Genomic DNA, 15,948 nt, shown 5'->3' on the forward strand with positions numbered 1-15,948 from the left:
CCATCCATCAGCTCTGATGGTGCGAATACAGGCACATCATAGTCAGGTCTGATCTTATCTTCCCTGACCAATCATACGCTTGCGTTTCCAGCTTGCGTTGTTGCAATCACATGTGGTGTCAGCACTTTCGCCTCAGAGTTAGTTGTCTTGTGGGTTCTAAGTTCTGAGGTTTCAGCCCATGATTCAGGCCGGCACACCCAGCATCACGCTGAGGGAGTGCTGCCCTGCCGGTGGTGCAGTCTTTCAGATGAGATATTAAACTCAGGTTGCATCTTCCCTCAAAAGTTGAACGTAATAGAGCCCATTGCACGATTTGAAGAACAGGGAAGTTATACTTGATGTCTTGGCCAATATTTATCCCTCAACCAACATTGCTAAAATAGATTATCTAGTGATTATCACGTGGCTGTTTGTGGGATCTTGCTGTGCACAAATTTGCTGCCATGTTGCCTGCATTACAATAGTGACTACATTTCTAAAAGTATTTTCTTGGCTGTCAAGCACTTTGGGCATCCTGTTCTGAAGGGTATTATATAAACGTGAGTGTTTTAACTGGATGCAATATAATTTCCGCTTTGTGGTAAAATCCACTTTCCCATTTGATGATTATTGCTGATCCGCCGATATTCCTGCCACAGTTTCAAAATACTGCATGGATTATTTGTGTTAATGACACCCTCCCCGACATTTGCTTCTGATCCATCTTCCCCTCGAACTGCCTGCCTCTGTCTCTATGAGCCTGTTCCACATGGAGAACTGGGACTGGTAATGAAAAGGAATTGGACTGAGCTGCACTAAGAGAGGCAGCTGTTTGGGCTGTGTTTGGATGAGGAACCAGGTTGTGGTAAGGTAATTAGGAAAGGTCACTGTCCACTGGAGCAGACTGTGGTGAGTAATGGGGTGATTAGGCAGCCCAAGGAGGAATGGCTACTGATGACTTGCATTCTATCATCCGCAGGCACTGTTTATCTCTGAACTATTTCTCTCAGCCTTGCAACAATTTCCAACCTGCCAGCCTTGTATTCAAAGGCTGGATTGCAGACTATTTACCTCTTTTTATTTTGTTTTTCTCCCCTCTCTCAAAGCTGCTCACGACTGCAGAACATCCCCAAGTGCTTTGTAGCCATTGAAATACTCTTCATGTCCAGGTACTGTAGTGATGTAGGAAATGCAGCAGTCAATTTGTGCACAGCAAGCTCCCACAAACAGCAATGTGATAATGGCCAGATAATCCATTTCAGTGATGTTGGTTCAGGGATAATAAATATCAGCCAGGACACTGGGGAGAACCCCCCCCCTCCCCCCCGCCGCTTTACTTCAAAATACTGCAACCACTTCTTTCATATTCACCTGAGCAGACAAATGGGGCCTCATTTTAACACCTCATCCAAAAACCAGCACCTGGAACTGTGCGGCACTCCCTCAGTGCCACACTGGAGTGGGAAGCTTGATTTTTCAGTTCAGGTTCTGGAGGGATTTGAAGTCCGACCACCCAAGCTCCATCATTTCCAGGTTCAAGCCCCACCTAAGAAGCCTGAGCTCCAAGTTCAGGCTGACTCTCCCAGTGCCGTATTGAGGGAGCACTGCATTGTTGGAGGTGCCATCTTTCAGATGAGATGTTAAGCTGAGATCCCATCGGCCTCACAGGTAGGTGTAGAAGATCCCATTGCAGTATTTTGAAGCAGAACAGGTGAATGATTCCTGGTGTCCTGGCCAGTATTTATCCTCACTCAACATCACTAAAACAGATGATCAGGTCATTATCCTATTGCCGTGTGTGGGATCTTGCTGTACACAGATTTGGTGCTGTGTTTCCTACATTGCAAACAATGGCACCACTTTAAAAATAATTCATTGGCTGTAAACTGCTTTGGAACATCTTGAGGTTGTAAAGGGTGCTATAGAAATGTAGATTATTTCTTCATTCTGTATCCTCCAACATACCTCCAGGGATTCCTGGAGACGTGAAGGCCTAGTGGTATTATCGCTGGTCTATTAATGCAGAAACTCAGCTAATGTTCTGGGGACCTGGGTTCGAATCTCACCATAGCAACTAGTGGAATTTAAATTCAATTAATCATTTAGAATCATAAAGCTCACCTCAGTGATGGTGACCAGAGGTCCATTGTTGTAAAAACTTGTCTGGTTCGCGAATGTCCTTTAGGGAAGGAAATCTGCTGTCCTTACCTGTGACTCCAGATCCACAGCAATGTGACTGATTCTGAGTTGCCCTCTGAAATGACCTCACAGGCCATTCAATTTAAGGGCAATTAGGGATGGGTAACAAATGCTGGCCTTGTCAGCGATGCCCGTGAAAGAATTAAAAAAACTTGTGAGTTCACAAGTCTTTTAGGTTTATCAGTGTCTGTCCTCATTTAAACTGCTTGTCTTTTTGTTCTACCTGTAGGTAATTTGCCTGTCAGTAATTTCTGTCAAACGACTGAGCTGGTCGCACTAATTGGAGACAAAGACTTGTCTGCTCCAAAAAGTGAAAATCTATTTTCAGTCTCAGTGTGTTTAATCTAAAGACTTGTCAGAAAGTCAGCGCGTGAGAGAGACTGAGTTACCAGGCAGATTCCTCACTCTCAGCATAATCATTAGGGTAAGATTGATTCAGGGGGAACAATCAGATAGCAGAATTTCTGTTGAAAATACTGGACGAGCATTTTAAATCTAACCACCACTGCCCCCTACCCCCTCCCCTCCCCCCCTGCCCCGACACTTTTCGCCTCCCCCCACAAGAGGGCCGCTGATCATGATCAAGTCATTTCCAAGTCAGCTGAGACTCAGTGGGCAGCACTCTCACCTCTGAGTCCGAATATCGTGGTCTCAAATCACACTCCAGAGACTTGAACCCATAATCCAGGCTGGTAGTCCCAGTGCAGTACTGAGGGAGTGCTGCACTGTCTGAGGTGCCGTCTTTCAGATGAAATGCTAAACCAAGGCCTTGTTTGCCCCCCTCATGCAGGCGGATGCTGTTTTGAAGTACAGTAGAATTCATCCTGACCAGAATTTAACCCTCGACTAACATCACTAAAATGCAGATCATCCAGTCATTATCACATTGCTGATTTTTGGAACCTGCCGTGTGAAAATTGACCGCTGGGTTTCCTGAATTACAGAAGCGATTATGCTTCAAAAAGTACTTAATTCACTTTGGGACATCCTAAAGGTCTGAACTCTGTAAAAATCCTTTATTTTTTCTTTCAAATCTCCTGCACAGTTTGATATCTCACTAAATGAAGTCAGTGCTTTGAGGAGGGAAGGAGATTTGCTCCTCCCCCCCTCCCCCCCCCGCCGCTTCCCCCCCAAAAATAATCTCACTCCAAGAAAACAGACAGTGGGAATGGTACATTTTTATTTAAATATTAAGGATGCTTCTACAGTATTTGGCGAGAGCTTGTGTCACCCGAGACCTAATTGTTTGCTTTGGAATGCTGTTGGGATTCCTAATTTTCTATAAATATTCCCTGTCTTGCAGGAGCAGCGGGGCCAAAGTGTTGACCAGCCATCAGTCTGGGGCTTCCTCTCCCCGCTCAGTAATGTAGCTGCCAGAGGCCACTGTAATTTCAAACTGTTACAAGCCATAAGCAGAACAATTCATTGTTGCCAGGGCTAATACCAGAACTGTCAGCGCTCAAATGAATGAGTTCAAAAAACGAATGTGCACTCCCGCGTGACGATCAGTGTCTCCGACTGGCCAATTAATTACACACACAAAAAATTCAATTCATAAGGTATTTCAGACTTGGTGATGCTTTTCATTACAATGTGACAAGAGGTCTCCTCTACATGCCCTCACACTTCATATTGCATAGCCATTCATACTTAGTCTTCCAATTTAGTGGGGTTTGTATCTGTGTGCAGTTTACTTCGCAGCTGCCCACTGCGTTATTGCTCTCTGTATTTTATTTTTTTTCTCTCTCTGCATGAAGCAGAGGAACTCAATCCGCACTCAAACTCACTGCTGACATTATGTCGAGCGTCATGCTTCATTCAGCCCTCCTCCTGTGTAAACAAATAAGAAAACAACAGGCTCACAGACCACTGCATAGGAACCTTATGCTCTGGGTTAGAAGTCTTTTTTAAATCTCTTCTTTCTCCATTTTATCCCACAGCTCCCTCTCCTCCTGACTGGACGCAGACTTCCAATATCTTGTCCACCTGGGAGGAGACGATCAACATCCACATCTTCACCCTGTTCAGCAAGATAGTGGCTACTCTGATAAAGGAGCAGGAACCCTGGCTAATTCCCACCCCATCTACTGAGTTCCTAATTTTACTGTCCAACAGATACACCAGGAGGCAAGAATGTTAACAAGAGCATCAAAAGACTTACTTGAAGTTAGCCAATCTATGACATTCTCTAGAGATGTCTGAGTATATTCGGGACTGAGGCTGATAGATTTTTGGATAAGGAATCTGAGGGATAATGCAGTTGAGGTAGAAGATCCTCCATGATTTGATTGAATGGTTGAACAGGCTCAATGGGCTGAAAGGTCTGCACAACTCCTGGTTCTTTCTTCCCCCCCACTGACGCTGTTCTTTAAGCGGCCACTAGAGGGCAAATAACAGCTGTGCAATATCCAGGTGACTGTGCAGGAGTCACAGAATCTGCTTCAAAGATTCTCCCTAACTCCCCACCCACCCCCACAGACACCAGCAGCGTCTCTGCTATCTCCACACAGAGGGCAATCTATCAAGGGTCAACTAGCCGTCCCACCATGTTAGTCATTGTTGATTTGATTTGATTTATCATTGTCACATGTATTAACATACAGTGAAAAGTATTGTTTCTTGCGCGCTATACAGACAAAACATACCGTTCATAGAGAAGGAAACGAGAGAGTGCAGAATGTAGTGTTACATTCCCTCCCTATCTCTGTCAGCTCCCTCGACCCAGAAACCTGCACGATCTCTGCACTCCTCCAATTCTGGCCTCTTGTGTATCCCCACTTTTAAACACTTCACCATTGGGTGGCTTTGCCTTCAGCTGCCTGGGGTCTACGCTCTGGAGTTCCCTTCTTAGACATCTCTGCTTCTTTATTCTTCTTTAAGAAGCTGCTCAAAATCTAGGTCACCTGTCCATATGTGCCTTGATGTCAAATTTCCTTTGAAGTGCTTGGAACATTTTACTATATTAAAGGTGCTATATAAATGAAGGTTATTGTTATTGACTTAGATCAGCTAATTGACAACTGATCAGTGATTGGTGCTGGACATTCGGGTATAGCTGGTTCCTTCCTGAACTATGCAAATAACTAGTTATTACGAGCAAATACTGGACAACCAGTCTGCAAACAGGAAATTGTGGCACACTCCACATTTCGGGACATACCAAGTGTGAACTTAACCACAGGAAATAAACAGCAACCTTTAACCACCCCTCCTCAATCTCTGTCCTTTTTACAAAAATAGAATTACAGGGTTTGAAATGTGAAATATGCAAAACAGTTAAGGATGGAACCACTTTTTTATGGGATGTGGGAATCACTGGCTAGGTCAGCATTTATAGCCCATCCCTAATGGCCCTTGGGAAGGTGGTGGTGAGCTGCCTGCTTGAACTGCTGCACCGCATGTGGTGTAAATACATCCACAGTGCTGTTAGAGAGGGAGTTTAAGGATTTTGACCCAGCAAGAGTGAAAGAATGGCAATATATTTCCAAGTCAGGATGGTGAGTGGTTTGGAGGGGAACTTGCAGGTGATGGTGTTCCCATATGTCTGCTGCCATTGTCTTTCTAGGTTGGAGAAGTTGAGTTTGGAAGGTGCTGTCAAAGGAGCGTTGGGGAGTTGCTGCCATGCATCCTGTAGATGGTACACACAGCTGCTACTGTGTGTTGGTGGTGGAGAAACTGAATAAGTTGGTGAATGGGTGGCGATCAAGTGAGGCTGCCTTGTCCTGGATGGTGTCAAGCTTCGCGGGACATGGGCGTCACTGGCTGGCCAGCATTTATTGCCCATCCCTAGTCGCCCTTATTCAGAGGGCAGTTGAGAGTCAACCATATTGCTGAGGCTCTGGAGTCACATGTAGGCCAGACCAGGTAAGGACAGCAGATTTCCTTCCCTAAAGGACATTAGCGAACCAGATGGGTTGTCCCAATAATCGACAATGGTTTCACGGTCATCAGTGGATCCTTAATTGCAGATATTTTTTCTTGAATTCAAATTCCAGCAGCTGCCTTGGCAGAAAAGTATTCTATCACACCTCTGACTTGTGCCTTGCAGATGGGGAACAGGAATTGGGGAGTAAGGAGGTGAGTTACTTATGATAGAATTCCCAGCCTCTGACCTGCTCTTGTAGCCACAGTATTTACATCACTAGTCTAGTAGTTTCTGGTCAGTGGTGACCACTGGGATAATGGGAATTGAACCCTGATGGATGTGGATATGGACAGAAATACTGCCCAATGTGATATTAATCCTTGCAGTCCAATGATGCCAGGTTTAAATCTTAGCTTTAAATATCAGACAATTTAAAATTAACTATATATTAAATAACCACAACACCATTTTTGTAGAATGCTAACATTTTTAAAAATATTGAGCATCTCTGCAGTTCTGTTGTGTTTCCTGCTTTTATTTCCACCTATTGATAGCGTAAGAGCAACTGAACACTTTGATTTACCAGCCTTATTATCTCGTCTGTATATAGTGACACCATATCTCAGCCACAGATGATTGGGTAATTTCCCCTGTCAATCATGCCCAGAGACCACAGTGCCGCAAGTGAGTGGGATTAATGTTTGGAACAGAATTTATATGTGAAGATCCTTATCCCACTGCTAATTGCTGGAGAAATCACCCTTCTTTTATCAGGAGATGCTGCTGTAGTTTTGGTGATGAGTTCAGCTTGCTGTAATTTGTAGACTCTTGTTCAACTAGACACTGTTTGCTGTAAAAGATGGTTTTTTTCTGTAAAGTAGACACCGTTTGCTGTAAATACCTCTCCACCTCCAACTCATTGGCTAACACATAATGATGTCAATATTCACTTCATATTAGCGAGAGGGCAAGACAATATCAGATTCCTACTCATGGCCCAGAGATTCTTGCTGGAAAATGTACATGTGTTTGGTGTTGAATAAGGGCTCTGCTGCTCACCTGTGCCAAATAGCTTGGCAACACTCACTTTCTGGACTCTCACAGGAACAATGGGCATTTGGGTGAGGTGTTGGCAGAGACACAATGCTAACTCGTTGTTAGATAGCAGGATAGATTATTCTTTCATCTCCTGAGAGTGCATTGTCATACCATCTATAGAACCTGCTTGATTTTAAACCCATTGAAATCAATAGAATGAAGATCAGAAATGGAGCAGAAAAGTTATGGTCAACTTGTACAGAACCAGTCCAAACATGTGCAGGTTAGGTTGATTGGCCATGCTAAATTGCCACATAGCATCAGGGGGACTAGCAGGGTAAATAAGTGGGGTTACGGGGATAGGGGCTGGGAGGGATTGTGCTCGGTGCAGGCTTGATGGGTTGGGCGACCTCTTTCTGCACTGAAATGATTCTAACCTCAGAACATACACACTTATGTGCACAGTTCTGCTCTCCATGTTATAAAAAGGATATATAAGTACTGTTTATTTAAAGTTTATTTATTAGTTACAAGTAGGCTTATATTCACACTGCAGTGAAGTTACTGTGAAAATCCCTATTTGCTGCACTCCGGCACCTGTTTGGGTACACTGGGGGAGAATTTAGCATGACCAATTCACCTAACCTACATATATTTGGACTATGGGAGGAAATTGGAGCATCCGGAGGAAACCCACAAAGACACGGGGAGAACATGTAGACTCTGCACAGACAGTGACCCAAACCAGGAATCGAACCCGGGTCCCTTGCGCACTAGGCAGCGTGCTAACCACTGTGCCACCATGCCGCCCTACTGCACAAGGTACAAAGAAGATTTTCAACGATAATACTATACTTGGACCCCAGCTGTTCACAATCTACATCAATGATCCCAATGTGGAGACCAAACGTTTGCAGATGTCACAAACTAAATGGGAATGTGTTGTGAGGATGATGCAGAGGTTTCAAGGGGATTTGGACAGGCTCAGTGAGTGTGCAGGAACATAGCAGGTGGTCTATGATGTGGATAAATGTGAGGTTATCCACTTTGGTAGGATGAATGGAGGTTCAGAATATTTTTTAAATGTTGAGAGATTGGAAAGCGTTGATGTCCAAAGGGACCTTGTTCATGAGCCACTGAAAACTAACATACAGATAGAGCAAACAATCAACTGGCAAGCAAATAACACGTTGACCTTCATTGCAAAAATATCTGAGTAGAGGGATAAAGTTATCTTGCTTCAATTTTATAGGACCTTGGTTAGACAGCACCTGAGGCATTGTGTAGAGTTTTGGTCCCTTACCAAAGGAATGAAATACTTGCCATTGAGGGAGTGCAATGGAAATTCACCAGAGTAATTTGTGGGATGGTGGGACTGTCCTATGAGGACAGATTGAGGAGACTGGGCTATTATTCCTCAAAGTTTAGAAGAATGAAAGGTGATCTCATTGAAACTTACAAAATGTTTAAGGAGCTAGACAGGGTAGATGCAGAAAGGATGTTTCCCCTGACTGGGGGATCTGGAACCATGGGACATAGTCTCAGAATAAGGGGCAAGATAGTTAGGACTGAGGCGAGAAGGAATTTCTTCATTCAAAGGGTGGTGAAACTTTGGAATTCTCGGCCGCAGAAGGTTGTAAGGTCTCATTGAGTATGTTTGAGTCAGAGATAAATAGATTTCTAGATACTCACGACATCAAGGAGTATGGTTGGAGTCACACAAAGCATAAAGGAAGCTGGTTACTGTGGAGGTAATCATCTCAACCATAGAAACCCTACAGTGCAGAAAGAGGCCATTTGGCCCATCGAGTCTGCACCCACCACAATCCCACCCAGGCCCTACCCCCATATCCCTACATATTTACCCGCTAATCCCGCTAACCTACGCATCTCAGGACACTAAGGGGCAATTTTAGCATGGCCAATCAACCTAACCCGCACATCTTTGGACTCTCATCTCAGTGCAGGACATCACTGCAGAAGTTCCTCAGGGTAGCGTCCTAGACCCAATTATCCTCAGCTAATTCATCAATGACCTTCCTCCCATTTCAAGGTCAGAAGTGGGGATGTTCATGGATGATTCTATAATGTTCAGCAATAGTTACAACTGCTCAGATACTGAAGCAGACTGTGTCCATATACAGCAAGACCTGGACAATATCCAGGCTTGGACTGACAAGTGGCAGGTAACGTACATGCCATACAAGTGCCAGTATGGTTATCTTCAACAAGAGAATCTACCTCCCTTTGACATTCAATGACATTACCATCACTGAATACCCCACAATCAATATCCTGGGGTTACCATTGACCAGAAACTGAACTACACCAGCCATATAAATACTGTGGCTACAAGAACAGGTCAGAGATTGGGAATTCTGTGGAGATTAACTCACCACCTGACTGCCCAAAGCCTGCCCACCCACGCACAAGTCAGGAGTGTAACTGGATGCTCTCCACTTGCCTGGATAAGTGCAGCTTCAATAACACTCAGAAGCTTGACACCATCCAGGACAAAGCAGAATACTTGTTTGCCACTCCATCCACCACCTTAAATATTCAGTCTCCCCACTACCAGCACAATGACAGCCGTGTATATCAACTACACAATAGACTGCAACAACTCATCAAGGCACCTTGAACAGCACCTGCCAAACCCACAACATCTACAACCAAGAAGGACAAAGGCAGCAGATGCATGGGAACACCACCACCTGAAAAGTACTCTCTAAGTCACATAACACCTTTACATGGAACTATATCGCCGTTCCTTCACTGTTGTGTGGTCAAAATCCTGGAATTCCCTTCTGAGCAGCATCATGGGCATTTTTACACGACATGTACTGCAGTGGTTCAAGAAGGTAGCTCATCACCACCCTCCCGATGGCAATCAGAGATGGACAATAAATGCTGGCCTAGCCATTGATGCCCACATCCTATGAATGAACATTTTTTTTGAAATGTGGTAAAATGTGACGTTATCCACTTTGGTAGGAAAAACAAAATTGCAGATTATTTCTTAAATAATGAGAGATTGGAAAGTGCTGATGCCCAAAGGGACCTGGGTGTTGAGTCACTGAAAGCTAACATGCAGATACAGCAAGCATTTGGGAAGGCAAGTGGTATGTTGACCATTATTGAAAGAGAATTTGACTATAGGAGTTAAAGATATCTTGCTACAATTGTATGGAGCGTTGGTGAGACCACATCTGGAGTATTTTGGAAATTTCGTTCTCATTACCTAGGGAATGATATACTTGCCATTGAAAGAATACAGAAAACATTCACCATTCCCAGGGTGGTGGGATTGTCTGATGAGGAGAGATTGTGGAAACTGGCACAAAATTCTCTAGAATTTAGAAGAGTGAGGTGATCTCATTGAAATATTCAGAATTCTTAATGGGCTCGACAGGGTAGATGCAGGAAGGATGTTTTCCTTGGCTTGGGGGTCTAGAGTCGGGACAGAGTCTCAGAATAAGGGTCAGGCCATTTAGGATTGAGATAAGGAGGAATTTCTTCACTCAGAGGGTGGTGAATCTTTGGAATTCTCTACCTCAGAGGGCTGTGGGGGGCTCAGTCATATTCAACTCAGAGACTGATAGATTTCTAGATACTAAATATACCAAGGGATTTGGGGATTATGCAGGAAAATGACATTGAGTGAGAAAATCACCCATGATCTTGTTGAATAGTCGAGCAGGTTCAAAGGGCTGAATGGCCATCACATGCTCCTCCTTCCTACATTCCTAAATTCCAATGGGTGTGAAATCACATGGGGATGCAAATGGCTGATATTCCAACTCCATTGTATCAGTGCTAATGTCATCAGGGGCCATTTGTGTGGGTAATGTGAACACTGATACTATCGTCACCTGACAGAAATCAGCTTGTGTAAAGAAACGTTTATTAATACATTTTTAGAGAGCAGCTGAATTGTCAGCCCTCCTGAGAGACAAGGAGACCACACAGCGAAAAGATCTTGCACAGTAAAGGACGAACCCTACATAGAATCCGTTAACAGGCAGAGTGGGACAAGCCACTTATCTACCGATTTGAAGAACCAAGCCAGATTTTCACTACCTTAACTGGAGCAAAACTACAAACCTGTTGCTACAAGTAGTAAGCCACTGTGAATTCATCACCAGAAAGCTTCCAACTTTCATTCCTTCAGTGTTGCCAAAAGAGAATCATCAGAACTGCAGCAATTCCAGCTTCCATCTTGAAACGCTGGAGAAATGGTGACTATTTGTTTTTTTAAAAAGAAACACCTACATGCATGCTACCACTTTTGTAATCACCTTTTCTTGTGTGCGATTGTGTGTAGGTGCTGTTGCGATTACATTCAGGTGTTGAGAAATAAACATTTATTCCCTTCCTTAAATCTTGAGAAAACCTGTCATGTATCTGCTCTTGAGAGGCACAGCACTCAAGGGGTTAAAGCGCTTCTTCTTTAAAACATACCTTCTTGCGATCAATCAAGAGGTGGAAAAAGAGGAAACCACCTACCATCTGTACCCTGTCTGCAACACCTTCAAAAAGGAATTGGATGACTATTTGAAAAACATGCAGTTTATGGGCAAAGGATCGGGAAATCGGACTAATTGGATTACTTTCAAAGAGATACATTGGGCTGAATGGCCTCCTTCTGTGCTGTATGATTTTCTGATAGAAGTAATTATTGTGATAGCATCAGTACTGAGCAACACTGTGACAAATTTCACAAGGGAGCATAGTATCAGGATTAATGGATACCAGGGAGTGATTGCAACACAGTAACCTAATCTTCTGGATCTTAAAATTAGATTACTGGGTGGAAATCTCTCCCTGCTATCATTTATAACATATACTGGAGAACCATTTGTTTTGTTTCTTGAGAGTGTATCTCATGTTGGCTGTGTCAGTCGATAGCAAGTGTCAGTGTGTTTCCATCTTGCTGATGTGCAATAATGTTCACAGTTGATGGATAAATGACTGTGACATCGTCACTCCAGGTCTAATTGGGAAATAATTTGCCGTTACTTGGAAAATTATCCAGCCAATTGATGATGTACAGGGCTTTATTTTACAGCTGCACACCGCACAGATCATATATCACGAATAAATTCACTGAAATTTTCAAAAGCAATCATTTCCAGGTTTTAATTTCTTTCCTGATTCCAAAATGTCAAAATATGTAAAAGGCATTTATTATTATAATATTATTGGAGGGACCGTATTTCAATATAGTAAACTTGAAAGCAGAGATTTAAGATCTGGAACACAGGACACTGGAACAAAGGGTGCTGGTATCAGATTCCATAGGAAGTTTAATGAGGCAGTTCGGTGTACTAGGAGAGCTAATTTATAGAGTTTTAGGGAAAAGACTGTAGGACTAAATTGGACAACTCTTTCTGTTGCGCCGGCACAGATAAGATGAGCTGAATGGTCTCTTTCTGTGCTGGATGATTTTATGATTCCCCATCTCTCCGCTTATGTGGACATTGCAGGTCCCATGAGAATATTTGAAGAGAGGCAGGGAGATTTCCTGGTAAGCACTCTTCTTGGAAGCAGAGGCAGATTAAGTGGTCAAATATATTCCTTTTACCCGAAGCCTTGTGAGCTGGGAGATGTACTGAGGTTCTGTGTAAATATACCTTCTGTCTTTTAGAAAAGCTATTTCACCCGAGCAATAACGTTGCATGGAAGTGAGACTGAAGGTGTCCGGGTCTTAAGAACCCCGAACAGCACCCTGGTTTGTTTATTTCTGCTGAGTTGGAGAGATATTCGGAATCTGCTGGAATAAAATGTCCATTTGAATCAGGAGTGTGAAGCTGGTGTGTTGCTGTGATGTATTTTAGGATGCAAGTGAACACTGGGAAGGTGAGAACTGGAGTAAAAGAATCTACACCCTGGTGGATGGTGGACACTATATTGATGTTTGTGTGTGTGAAAAAACACAAGCGCCGGAATTCTCCGACCTCGCTGATGCTGGGACTCCCCGGTGCCACTGCAGTGGATGGAGTTTTGACCAAGTGCCAAATTCTCTGTTCTCACTGGTACTGGTGGTGGGGCGAATGAGATCAGAGAATCCTGACCAAGATATCAGATCGATTCCCCATTCTGAATCTTTTCTGATTCTCTTTTTTTTAATTACAGTATTCATTCTCTGGATGTAGCGTCACTGGCCAGCATTTATTGCCCACCTGAGGTGGTGGTGAGCCATCTTCTGGACCTGCTGTACTTTGTGTAGTACAGGCACAGCACAGGATTTTGACCCAATGACAATGAGGGAAGAACCAGTGAATTTCCAAGTCAGGATGTGTGTGATTTGGAGGTGAACTTGCAGGTGGAGGTGTTCTCATGCATCTGCTGCCCTTATCCTTCTAGGTGGCAGAGGTAACCTTGGTGACCAGCTTGAAGATGCTATCAAAGGAACCTTGAGTTGCTGCAGTGTATCTTGTAGATGGTACATACGGCTGCCACTGTGCACTGGTGGTGAAGGGAATTAATGTTTAAGGTGATAAATGAGACTTCAATCAAGCAGACTGCTTTGTCCTGTGTTAAATAATTGTGTGCATTCTTTTTATTTAATTAGCAAACATGTTATCAATCTCTAAACCAAAATACACAAACAGCGTTTACCCAATTTGTTATTTCTAGAGACCTGGTTGCAGCAGAACTATACTGGCTATACCCAGCCAGTGAAAGCTGTGGCCCCTTACGGGGCTTCTGCATAATTTATAGTTTGCTACAGATTGTGCTGCAGCAAGTTGGTGCTTTCAAACCAAAAATCAGCATCAAAACTGGGTCTCCATTTGTGATCTGTTTGTTTACATCGTCAGTCATTTTAATTATTCTACACAAACCAGACCCTTCAGAAACCCTCACCATATCCACTTTACAAAACTTCCAAATTTACCAGCAGTGGCACTCTCACTTCTGAGTCAGAAGATTGTTGTGGGTTCAAGCTCCACTCTATGGATATGAGCAGCAATGTAGGCTGACACTCCCAGTCTCAGTACTGAGGGAGTTCTGCACTGTCAGAGGAACCGACTTTCAGAGGACACAGATAAACAAGGGTCCCATGGAAAAAGAAAGGTGACATGTCCTGGGCCAATATTTATCCCTCAACTAACATCATTAAACCAGATGATCAGATTGCTGCATGTGGAATCGTGCTGTGTCCAAGCTGGCTCCAGTTTCCTACATTACAACAGTGGGTACCTTTCATTGGCTTTTTGAGAAAGTCTTTAATTATTCATATACTGACCTGATTTCTGGCTGCAGTGTGTGTATCCTCTGTGTAAAGCAGCTCATCCAGAATGCAGAAATCTCTGAGGATTGCAGAGGCTGGAGGTGATTACAGAGATAGGGAGGGGGTGAGGCCATGGAGGGATTTAAAAATAAGGATGAGAATTTGAAAGTTAAAGTGCCAATGTAGGCCAGCAAGCACAGGGGGGTGCTGGTGAACGGAACTTTGTAGAAATTAGGACACAGGCAGTAGAGATTTGGAACAGTCAATGTGGGAGGTTGGAGGCTGAACACCAATCCTTCGAATAGTTGGGTTTGGAAGTAACAAGAGCATAATATTTCCCACACACCACAATGAGAGGCGTCCAGCTCTACTTCCAAACAACACCCATCACAGACAGTCCACAAATATCCCATATTAAAAGGTATTTTTGAATTTGCTGAGAATTCTAATCTATGCTGCCACTGACATAAGCGGTAAACGTCAATCAATTCAAAGCTGCTTTGCAAGGCAACAGTCCAATGTTTTGGTATCATATAGCCCAGGATCACAGCTACACATTAACCTGTGTTTAATCCTGTCAGTATTTTAACTAATCTGAGTGTCAGGACATCATTGCATGCCAGGGGACCTGAATAATTTTGCAATAATGCAGAATATATCATTCCAACTTGGTTCTCATATTCCGTCGGAGGCAGCTGGCTCTTCCTGAGTTGCAGGGATCTCGGCAGTGGTTTCGACATCACTGGTCAGAATGTGAGAGGGTGAGCTGGCCACAAACAGAAAGTACACGAGTCAGTTCCTGAGACATCAAATACGTTCGAATCGCAGTCTAACAGCGTATAGCACTATCCTGCCAGAATTCACCAATCAGCGCCCACTGGCTCACTAGGAATGTGAATGAGTACTGTAACCCCCGGCCCAAATAGACCCCGATCCCGCTATCCCAAAATGAGAATGCGGCTTCCCTTGCGTAGAGACAGAAATTCAGTCAAGCAACTGCTCACCTGTGTCAACCTAGGACTGGTGTAGAGAGGGTGAGGAGCAGGTGCCATCTACTGCTCATTTGGGCATAGTTCTTGGCTGTGCAGTAACTGTGGTGGCACGACAGTGTAATTGCTAGATTCATAATCCAGAAACACGGGATCAATAATCATGAGAATTTCAGATCAAATCCTTATTTGGGAATTTGAATTCTGTTTTTAAAAATCTGCAAAGTTAAACTTTGGCTCCAGTGTCATGTAAAAAATGGTTCACTTTAGTAAACCCACCATCCTTACCCGATCTGGCCACTATGGGATTCCAGAATCAACTCTTAACTGCCCTCTGAACTCTTAACTGCCCAGTCATGCCATGACTGGCAAGAGATGCCAGTGACATCCACAGCCCGAGAATGAATAATGTTAAAAATTATAAAGGAATTAAAAAGAAGAAAAGACATTTGCTGATGAATGTCTTCCATCTTTTAGATGAACAGGTTCTTGATTTACTATTTCCTTTCTCTTTGGGTCTACCACTAACTGGCATATGATCAAGAGCTGGACTGGGAATTCTGTGCCAGTGTAAGGCAGCATCACCTCGCAGCAAAAACCGCATTCTCATCTAATCTGTTGTTAAATTATTACATTTCCACAGG

General features: G+C 43.6%; 1 protein-coding gene across 8 annotated transcripts in view; it reads right to left on the reverse strand.

Moving 5' to 3' along the window:
- Positions 1–12,219: 12,219 nt before the first annotated feature.
- The window catches only part of LOC144500789 (sorting nexin-11-like), a 137,124-nt gene continuing 133,395 nt past the window's right edge, over positions 12,220–15,948 (reverse strand). For all 8 annotated transcript variants that reach the window (XM_078224241.1, XM_078224240.1, XM_078224246.1 and 5 more), the window contains one exon: positions 12,220–15,081. In XM_078224241.1, coding sequence (XP_078080367.1) covers positions 14,991–15,081 — 91 coding nt within the window. In that variant the 3' untranslated portion in view covers positions 12,220–14,990. The remainder of the gene's footprint in view (positions 15,082–15,948) is intronic.

This window comes from Mustelus asterias, chromosome 11, assembly GCF_964213995.1.
Source record: "Mustelus asterias chromosome 11, sMusAst1.hap1.1, whole genome shotgun sequence".
NCBI lineage: Eukaryota > Metazoa > Chordata > Chondrichthyes > Carcharhiniformes > Triakidae > Mustelus > Mustelus asterias.